The sequence below is a fragment of the Pyrus communis genome, chromosome 17, assembly GCF_963583255.1.
Source record: "Pyrus communis chromosome 17, drPyrComm1.1, whole genome shotgun sequence".
NCBI classification, from domain to species: domain Eukaryota; kingdom Viridiplantae; phylum Streptophyta; class Magnoliopsida; order Rosales; family Rosaceae; genus Pyrus; species Pyrus communis.
The window spans coordinates 4,395,730-4,406,475 of record NC_084819.1 but is presented as its reverse complement, the minus strand read 5'-3'; the positions used below and the strand labels follow the sequence as shown (position 1 = coordinate 4,406,475).

The 10,746-nt window shown below is 34.5% G+C and overlaps 1 protein-coding gene across 1 annotated transcript; it reads left to right on the top strand.

Annotated features, from left to right (window-relative positions):
• Nucleotides 1-4,416: 4,416 nt before the first annotated feature.
• LOC137722772 ((S)-ureidoglycine aminohydrolase) lies at nt 4,417-9,277 on the top strand. Its single transcript, XM_068461858.1, has 13 exons — nt 4,417-4,568; nt 4,814-4,942; nt 5,530-5,617; nt 5,691-5,767; nt 5,854-5,893; nt 6,026-6,092; nt 6,700-6,785; nt 7,056-7,137; nt 7,370-7,426; nt 7,510-7,548; nt 8,257-8,327; nt 8,848-8,901; nt 9,028-9,277. Exons 1-13 carry the CDS (start codon nt 4,532-4,534, stop codon nt 9,095-9,097), a joined length of 897 nt encoding a protein of 298 aa, XP_068317959.1. The 5' UTR covers nt 4,417-4,531; the 3' UTR covers nt 9,098-9,277.
• Nucleotides 9,278-10,746: the final 1,469 nt, after the last annotated feature.

The window sequence follows — 10,746 nt, the reverse complement described above, 5'->3', positions numbered from 1 at the left end:
ATCTGATTATTAACCTTTCAATTTGATGAACAAGAAAAGAAGAATTCAAGGTAATGTTTTTCAAATTTTTATAGTGTATTTGAGGTACTGTTTTTCAATTTTTCTTCTTCAGTGGAGTTCATTATTTGTTTCTCCAGAAAATAAATTTGAGATTTGTTAGCTTTTTGTTAATTTTTTTTGTCAGATACAATGCATATTTTTTTTCCTAATACAGTTTTGCCAACATTTTTTTCCATAAACAATGTTATTTTTTTGTTTTCCAGAAACAGTGTTATTTTTTTGTTTTCCAAAAACAGTGTTATATTTTCGTTTTTTTTCAAATACAGTTCTGTTTGTACACAAACAAAACAAACATTGTATCAGATTATTTTTCCTAAAACAGAGTTATGTTTTGGTTTTTCCATAAACAGTTTTATGTTTTAGTTCTTTTTTTTCTAGAGACAGTGTTAATTTTTTCAAAAACCAGTGTTATTTTTTTGTTTTTCCAGAAACAGTTTTATGTTTTGGTTCTTTTTTTTTCAAAAACAGTGTTATTTTTTTATTTTTCCAAAAACAGTTTTATATATATATATATTTTTTTTTTTTTTTTCCAAAAACAGTGTTAGTTTTTCGCCAATTTGTTGCGACGGTGGTTCTAATTTTTTTCCATAAACAGTTTTAGTTTTCCAGAAGTAGTGTTAGTTTTCGACACAGACATTGTATCTAATTTTTTTTCCAGAAACAATGTTATTTTTTTTGTTTCCAGAAACAGTGTTATGTTTTTCCAAAAATAGTTTTATGTTTTGGTTTTTTATTTTTTTCCAGAGACGGTGTTAGTTTTTCTTTGATTTGTTTCGACGATGGTTCTGATGCGTTTTGCACTTCTTTATCTCCAGTTTGTTCACATGAAGGGTCTAGTACGTTTTCCACATCTTTTTCACCGGTTTTTTTCGACAGAGGTTCTGGTACATTTTGCACCGCTTCTTCGCCGGTTTGTTTCAACGGAGTTTCTGTCATTGAACTTGTTTTGGCGGCTTTGTTCTGATGAATGCTTCCTTTTTCAACTTTGATTTGAACTTTGATTTGGTGGTTTTTGAAATGGGAGAATTCGATTTGATAGGAAGACAGAGAGTTATTATGGTGGTTTCGTGCTGGTTTGAGGTTAGTGAAGAGTCAGGACAATATTGAATCATTTAGGGGTATTTGCAGAAGTGTAAATTTGTAGTGGGTTGTGTGGATGCAAATTTCCGCCTCCTTCTTCTTGGACAAAATTGTACCTACAAAACAATTAACACCTTAGGGTCAAGGCCAAGAGCCTTATGCGCCCACGATGAATGGGGGGGCTTTGGCTGAATAACCTCTGATGTCAAAGTTGTAATTTAGAGATAAACGTGTTTAGAGAGTTTTTGGAGTATTGCAAGAGTGTGGACTTAGGTTTTTAGAGAAAAATGGGTAGTATTTATAGGGCATGGTTGGTCCCCTTTGGAGAAAAGGTGGCCGGTCTTTGGGATGCTTTTTGTGTGCATTTTGTGGTTTAATGTGTGAGTTATTTGGCAATTAATGGATTAATTAGGTAATTAATCCATTAATTAGTCAATTAACACATTTTTGGAATGAATATTTTGGAGGTTATGAAATAATTACCTTGTGGAAAATATAGGATGAGGATAAATGAAATAACTTTGAATTTGTTACCTATTTTGGGCACTTTTGACTTGATTGCGGAATGTTTGTCCACTGCTCGCGCGTAGGAATTCCGATGCTCCTCAAGGGTAATTTTGTCCTTTTTGCCCAAAAATCTATGTGTCACCTCTTCATTATTTTTGGCTCCATAGGTTGGGCTTGTAAGTTTGGGCCATGGACAATATTTTTGGATGATTTTTTATTAAACTTTGAGCCCTTTTGGTTAAATAATATTTTGGGATGGTTTTTGGTTAAATATTTGTTGATCTAAGCCATTTTCATTAAAGCTCCTTCTTTTTTCTATCAAAAAAAAAAAAAAAATACCAGCTGATGATTTCGTCGTGCTAATCCATTTTAGAATGATGTTATTCTAACATTATATTTTTTTTAAAATGAATCCGAATATTTTTGAAAAATGGTAATTGTAGAATGCATTTTGAGAATTCCAAATTTGCAATTCTGAACAATAACTGACCAAGTTTTCTTGAGACTTGAGAGTTAAAAATAAAATAACCAAAATATTAAAACATCAATAAGTAAATGTGTATAAATTGATTATTTCGATTAAATAAAAAAAATTATGGCCGCAACTCGGCCTAGTGTGATAAAATAATAACTCCGTTAAATGCATAAGATAATAATTCTTCTCAAATTTCTTAAAGCCCAATGAATATATAATATAGAAATTAATGAAATACATAAAAGGAATAGCACATAAAATTCATAACTCATATTAAGGAACCTTTTACTTCAAATATTAAGGCCTAGCATGGCCCTTATATTGAGGGGTTTTTAACTTGGGTCGAGAGGAACCGTCGTAGTTGTTGCCTACCCTGTAGACCTTAAAAAGTGGCGCCATAGAAGTAGGTGTGGTCACACTTAGGGTCATCAAAATTCCTATGAAGAGCGAGGAATTTGCCCCTCTAAACCTGTACAGAAGGTATTCAATGAAATGCCTAAATTAAGGCATGTCACTGATGCTGAATTGCGCTTTTGCGGAAATAACCCTAATATTAGAGCAATGTTGACGGCAAACACTTTGGCAGCCAACATGTCGACGGCCGTGGGTGCAAAAGCTGATGAAGGTGTAATTTGCTTATTTTGTGCTGAAGATTTATCACGGATATTTCACTCATGATCATGAGTTTGCTGCTAAGCAAAGTTCCTTGTGGTCATGTCTACCACCAAACTTGCATGGCAACACAGGCTCTCCATTTCTAACTAACCCTCTCAAATAATCATCCCAATCAACCCAAATCTCTACTAATTAATAAAACACTTATTGTCAATCAAAAGTTTATGAAATTACCAGTTTAATCCTCTAATTAAAACAAAACATAAATAAGAAATATGGAGCAGAAATATAATTTCACACAACCAAAATTTATTATTTTTTTCTTCAAAGCCTCGCCTACATGTAATCCTAACATATCTCTAATTAAAAAAAATTAAAAATTAAAAAAACTTCTCACCCCCACATTCTCTATCATTAGCTTCCTCTCTCTTTCTATTTCAAAAATAAAAATAAAAAAAATTTCTCGCACACTTTGTGTGTGCCCATATGCTAGTAACTAATTAAATAAAGAGATAATTCTCTAGAGTTTCTATCCAATGCTTTAACCTTATTTAAGATAATTCTCTAATTCAACTGTATAAATGGAATTTGTTTCTTTTTTAGATATCATTTTTATTTTTTAAGTCAAATTTGATGCGTTTGAACCTCGAATAACATAGATTGAGTAATTATTATTTTTTTCTTTTGAGAAAACTTATCTCATTCACGAAGAAGTAGGCAAGCTAGATTACACTTGGGCCTCGAACTGCTAATGCAACTTACTCTTTCCTCATATTCGGAGCAATTGGAAAGTCCCGATGAAACATACACCATCTAAAACTAAATTCCTTTTGGGTGTTTCTCATTCATCTGTTCTTATGCTTGTATTCATATTTGTTCATGATGTTTGAATGAATTGACCAAGCTGAAAAACCAAAAAGACTACAAACAACTGAATGATTCAGGGTTAAAGACTGACACAATTACTAACAATATGTCACCCTAAACCACTCCAACAACACCTCCGCTTAGTGTGGGCACGATAGACCGTACTTATTTAGAATATGAATGATTTTTCATAAAAAAGTAAATAAATAAAATTAAGGAACATTTTCGGTAATAAATACTAAAGAGATTTTTACATAGAAATTATATTCCATGTACATGAAATATCTTGAAATACTTTATCTTCTAAATTAGTAAATTTTAAAAACATTGGATCTTTTAGGTTTTGTTTTGTTTTTTTTTTTTTGAATAAACAATATTTTCTACAACGGGCTAGCAATAAGATGGTTCAAATTCGCCTTTGGCGAAAATCGAACCTAAGATGTTTGAAGAGGAATACTATTAAACATCATTTGTTTTTCTTCAATTCATTTAATCCGACAATCAAAAAATTAAAAAAAAAAATGAAAAGTAAAAAATAGTGTTTGAGTAGCACCACTTCCTAGTCACCAATTTACCAACTTTCCAAGAGGTACACACGATGAAGAAAGTTTTAATTGGGATAGAAATACAGATGATATACCACATGTTTTTATGCAAATCATAAAAATTTTTAATTTTTAAATTATTAACCTTTTAATACACATAACTACCATTTATATAGCAACATTATGCCACCTTATATGACTGAAAATCTCTCCACACGGTGGATTCCGTGTCAGCCTTTGTTCTCTTCCCAAAGTCCAAATTTTGGTGCAGCCCAAAAACTCCCCACTTCACATTCCCACTCACTCACGGAGGAACACTGAACAAACGGAACTCAGATATATCCAGATCTCTCTCGCTTCCTCGCAGTCACACAGACTCACAATGAATCACGCTTTGCTCATCTTTTTCATCACTCTAAGTACTAACCCCAACCCAGCTTCTGTTTCTTTATCTGCTTCATTCTGTTTGGTTACCTGGAAAATGCTGAGAAAATGAGAAGGAAAATCGATATGAGTTGGATTGATCATTGTGTCTTAGTTGTACAACTAATTTTCTGACTTGGGTTTTCACTATTTGATCAACATAATATAACTTAAATGAATGATTAAGTTTTCAAACTCTCTAGTGATGGAGCCTCTCAATCTTCAACCTTTTCTTTTTCAGGGTTGCTCAAAATGGCAGTGGCTGATGAGGGTTTTTGCCCTTCTACTTCAATGGTCGACTCGGGTTCGGACTTGAAGCATTTGTATTGGAAGGTCACCAATCCCACACTCTCTCCTTCCCATCTTCAAGGTTGGTATATAAAGATTCTGCATTTTGGTTGGAATTGTATTTGGGTAGTTGTGAAGGTGGATTTTATTAGTGATGATTGTTTCAGATAGTGAAATTTTTAAGAAACAAATTGAACAACAAACTGAAATATGAAAAAAATGACTTGAATAAAAACATACAGTGCTTCGGATATCCAAAGCCTTACGAGAATCTTGCTTTGCATTTTCCTATTGGGATTAAAGGCAATTTTTACAATCAGCTTTATGTGGATGGCTAATTCTTTCTTCCACTTTGGTTTTTTTTTTTTTTTTTTTTTTTTTCGATTTTCCTTTTTCATTACACTGTAAACCTTTGCCTTTAAACCCTCTTCACCAAACATTCCAAGGTAAAATAGTTCATGCAGTTCATGGGATGCTTTGAGACTATGTAAGTGGCATTAGGTTTGCTGGATACTGGTTAAGAACTTGAAAATTAGCAATCAAACAGCTGGAGTCGTCGTGCTATTTATTCTTCTTGTGTTTTTGCTTCAGTTGGAAATTTAAAAGCACGTTGCAGCTAATTGAAATTTAAAAATTAGCTGAGGTTTATATGGGTTCTTTTCTTCTCAGACTTGCCAGGGTTCACACGCAGTGTTTACAAACAAGACCATGCTTTAATAACACCAGAGAGTCATGTCTTTAGTCCTTTACCTGACTGGTACTTCTAACTCTGCATTATACTAGTTAGAAGGGTTCTCCACTGCTGCTGTAATTTAGATTTACTCTTACAGGACTCTGACATTAGGAGCGTATTTGATAACGCCGGCCATGGGTTCACACTTCGTAATGTACCTGGCAAAGATGCAAGGTTAGATAATTGATACACTGTGCTATGGTCACTTGTTTTCATCAATTGCTGATATATATATACATACACACTTTACCAATGCGCAGAAAACTCACGATCTGGACTCCCCCCAAATGATGTTGAAAGGTGTGGGCATCGTCTTTTCCTCAATTTTCCGTTTGTACTATATGATAGCGAATTTCTTGTACTTTATAATGATTTATTAGCTTCAGGCATTTGATTTTCGTCATAAGTCTTTTGCTCTCTTTTTCCTACTAGGTTCATATTTGTGGTCCAGGGTGCTGTCACTCTCACCAATGTTTCTGGTACTAGCGACAAATTAACGGTAAGAAAGCTCGATATATTTCAGTGTGAGATTTCTAGTTTTGGTGGATAATAAATTGATACTCATTATTAGTTGGTACATATGTCGTCTACACACACGCCCAAACACACACAAACACATATTATGCACTCATGCGTTTTTTTTAATTTCCTTAGTTTTTAGAAGTAGATTATGTTTTGATATGACCATCTTATTATCTCAACTTGAGCAATTCGTTTTTTGTGTTGGGATTTTTAAGTGCAATGAAGGCTGCTAGAAGTCTGAATTCTGAAAATATAATTGAATTGAGTGACAGAGAGCACAGAAGTGTCATTTATCTGTTTATGTAGGACACATTATAATTTCAAGAGTGCTATTAGGAAACATATAACATACTTTTATAGGTACGATGAACAATTTACAAGTATGCATCCTTTGCATTGAGCAAGGACTCCAGACTATCTGATAGAAACACTGCTTTGCTTCCAGTGCTTTTAGTAATGATGTTCATAGTATTTTTCATCTGTGGTAGAACAATTACAAATCTAATTATCCCGTGATGTGGTGGTGTTCTTGTGAACTTAAGTAAAGGTGAAAAGAAGTCTGATTCCGATTATATGAAACACAGGTGGACTCATATGCTTATCTACCTCCGAATGTTGATCATTCCCTCAGGTGTGATGCATCTGCCACTCTTGTGGTATTCGAGAGAAGGTTATCTCCCTAATACATTATGATTGCTTGGATTTCCTGTTTTCTCATTCTTTTAACTCTTTTGTTAACATTGTGGAATGCTGAGCACTGGAGTGCACTCAAAATCACCATTACATGGCACTAATGCTTTCAAATGGAGCGATAAACTTTGTTTGTCAAAGACAGTTTTCTTGATAATGAAATGCTGCTGAAACCAATGGTGTTTTTCTTAGGAGTTCATCGTTATAGTACTCTTCAAATGGCTAAATGCTCTACAATGTTTCCATATAGGCATGTTTCTCTGGAAAATCAATCTACTGACCAGATTATAGGTTCAACAGACGAGCAGCCACTCCTGGAAACTCCAGGCGAGGTAAGTAGTGACTTTTTTCAAGGTTTATTTTTATTTGGTATCCATAACTACCTACGAAATTGTTTGTGGATGCTTAAGAGTCAATCCTTGAATCATATTGATGAGGAACATCTCTCCACGAGATGTATCTTTCTTTGTTCTTCCTTATTGTTTAACTATTAGTTGAGTTTGTCTTGATGATAGATTTAAGATTTTATAGCCTGTGTTTCACTTTTTCATTATGCATTATCAGGTCTTCCAATTAAGGAAGCTTATTCCGACATCTATATCCTATGACTTCAACATCCATGTAAGCCATTGGTTACTATCTGTGTTCAATCTTTGTATTCATGCTCGTTGCTGTCTCTGATAGTGTTCATCATTTTTGGACAGATAATGGACTTCCAGCCTGGGGAGTATCTTAATGTGAAGGTATTAGTCTTTTCCTTGCTGTTTGAGTCTATCTTTTTGAGTTCCATGATTCACATTCTGAAACTTTAATTTCGGTGTTTTAGTTGATGAAATGAGTTTAAGTTGAGGTCTGGAGACCCTTGTCACTTTGGTTTGGTCACTGATAGAAATGAACAGAAACTTGATGAAGCTTAAGGCCATATTAGTATATGACTAGAAATTATCTGTTAAGGCTTGGTTGTTGTTGTAACTGTTGTTTAGTATATGACTTGAAATTATCTGTTAAGGCTACCCATAATTTTCAATGAATTCTTTTCAATGACGTATCCATGGTCCATTACTGTTGGATATTTTTCTTTTTTGATTTATTATTTTTAAGGGAAGGGGGGAGTTCGAAACTATTACAATAATGTAGGGGAGGGGGGAGTTTCAAACCCGAGACGCATGGGTGGAAACTCAACACCCTATCCACTAGGATATTGGACCGCATGCCCATTACTGTTGGATTTTTTTAGCCAATAAGCAATGATATCATTCTTGTTGCTTGCCTCAACCAATCAAGAGCCTCCAGTTACCCAGTAGGGGCAGTATCTACAGTTGATCTGTATATCACTACTTCATCTTTGAAAGCTTTACTTGTGAGATTTACCTTGGTCCCCAGCTTGAAAAGGCTTTCTCTCAAACATGGGTCGTCCGTGATACCATGTGTTTGGTTTATTTCTTATGCAGGAGGTGCATTATAATCAGCATGGCTTGTTGCTCCTGGAGGGACAGGGTATTTACCGATTGGGTGATAGCTGGTAAGAGATGCATTCACTATCGATACTGCAGGAGATTGACGTCCATTACTTGCTTGGGATTATATAGGACATGGTTATTGAATTTTATTATTCATATGCTAGTTATGCATTAGAGTTTCTTATCACGCTGGCCAAATGGAATCATCAAATAGACTATGAAAGTATAAATCATCCCAGCAATTGCTCTTTTTTTTCTCTTCCCTGAAAATGGTGTGCGGCTTAACTAACAGAACGCTCTCATCACACGACACACCCTTAAAATCATACCCCTCAATTCTCAAGGTAGATTACTATTTGCATACACTTGATCTAAAAAGTTCCCATAATATCAGTTCCTCAAGACAAGATGATGATGCATAAGTTTTGTACCCGTTACCAATCACAAAATTTATGAGTCGTTTCTTTTTCAGCTCGTGAGTCTGGAAACTAAATGATCGCATTCTACCTGCAGTTCCGCTATTTCTGCTACTTTAATAAATTCCAGTTTCATTGAATCTTTTGTTGATGATTCTGCAAATAGGTACCCTGTTCAAGCAGGTGATGTCATTTGGATGGCACCATTTGTGCCTCAATGGTAAGTGATGAAAGGAATGCATAATTTTAGCTTTCCATTTGGTATACAAGGATTTTGTTTTCCTATCTCTATATTGTATTGTTGCCATTTCAAATTCATTTCTCTTGCAATTTGCAACTGTTACAGGTATGCGGCATTGGGTAAAACCCGGACGCGATATCTACTGTACAAAGACGTAAACAGGAATCCACTTTAGTCAATGTATCGTTAGGATGTCTGTGACAGTTTATCAATACAGATATGTGTGTGTAATGCAAACGGAAATCTTACAGTTGGACGCCAATCGAACTACTGTTTCTCGAAGGTGAATGTTCTTACTCAACTAAACTAACTTTAATATACATAAGTTATGAAAGAACCAGAAATTTTTGGGGGCGCGGTCGCGTATTCTTTCATGAAACAAATTTCCATGTTACATATACTCTCTAGACTCTAGTCGTATCGTGAGACAATAGAAGGTTATCATACACTCCCTTAATGAATAAAAAAGGTCTATGTAGCATATCGTGTACCCATCTCTATTTCACCACGACTTATGCGACGAGAGAGAGAGAGAGAGAGAGAGAGAGCACAAGGGTTACAACATGAGATATACAAATTCCTCTCATCTTCCACAACTAACCTAGAGGTTGGTATGATCCGGTTTGGATTGGTTTCACCACTCAAAACCGCAGCCAAACCAGTTAATATATAACAAATTGGTTTGTTTTGGTTTCAACTAAAATTCTGGGTGAAACCGAAAGATCGAGGAAGACCAAATAAAAAACTCGAGGACGAGTTATTGTGCAGTGGAACCGTATGACACCGAATCTGAACTCGTCTAATTAGTAAATAGTGCATTCATTATATTTAATTTAAAGATGGTTCTTGTTGTCAGTTAAGTTCATGAATAATATTACATTAAGTTCATGCATAATAACCTATTCATGGAAGGTTGAAGGTTCCATGCCTAGACTATTTAAAACCCCTACTCAGGTATGGAAATATTTCATTCAGAAATTAAGAATTACTTTTAAACTTGGTTTAGTGAAGAGTGTTTTCTTCCTATCCTTAAAACTCTTATCTCCTTGGTAAATTCCTTAGGACTGTTTTGGCATTGTTGAAATTATTTTGAAAGCAACTTTTTAAAGAAACTGGGGCTAAAATTGTGTTTGGTAATGAAAAAAACAGTGTTTTTTGTCAAAATTATGGATCCAAAACACTAGAAAGCAAAAGCAGCTTTGCCCCTGCTTCTGAAAACATCGTTTTTTTTTCTTCACAGCACAGCAACTCCAAACTAGCCCTTAGAGTGGCGAGTTGTTTATCTTTTAGTGTTCACTTGTGGTTTCTCATTCATCTCCATTACCTGGTGTCACAAACTAAACCATTGTTGTGTGGTTTGGTTCGGTTTTGGTTTTGATCGGTTTTTGCCTAAGACCAAATTATACTTTTCTTTTGCGTTTTGTTTTCGAATTAGTTAACCCCAATTCCAAAGCATACTGTCATTCTAATTTGTAAATCTCAAACATTCTAAAATTCATCATTTCATCTAATAGCAAATTTCCAAGGAAATAAAATGAAAGATGATAAGCGTAAAAAATAATATATAAGAACGGAATGGTTCCGTTAGGTTTGAAGCGGTTTATAAAAGTGTAAAACCACGGTTGGACAGGACCAACTGTTTGGTTATGTTTTGAGATTTCTTGGTTTATTGATGATCCAAGCGAAATCAAACAGTCCACAGTTCGGATTGGCCGTTTCGTACGGTTCGACTAGTTTGATTTTCCTTGTCATGTTTAATACAATAATATATTTACATTAAGAAGTGAGAAAAAATCTTGAAGACGTTTCAGTTGGAAGGTTTGA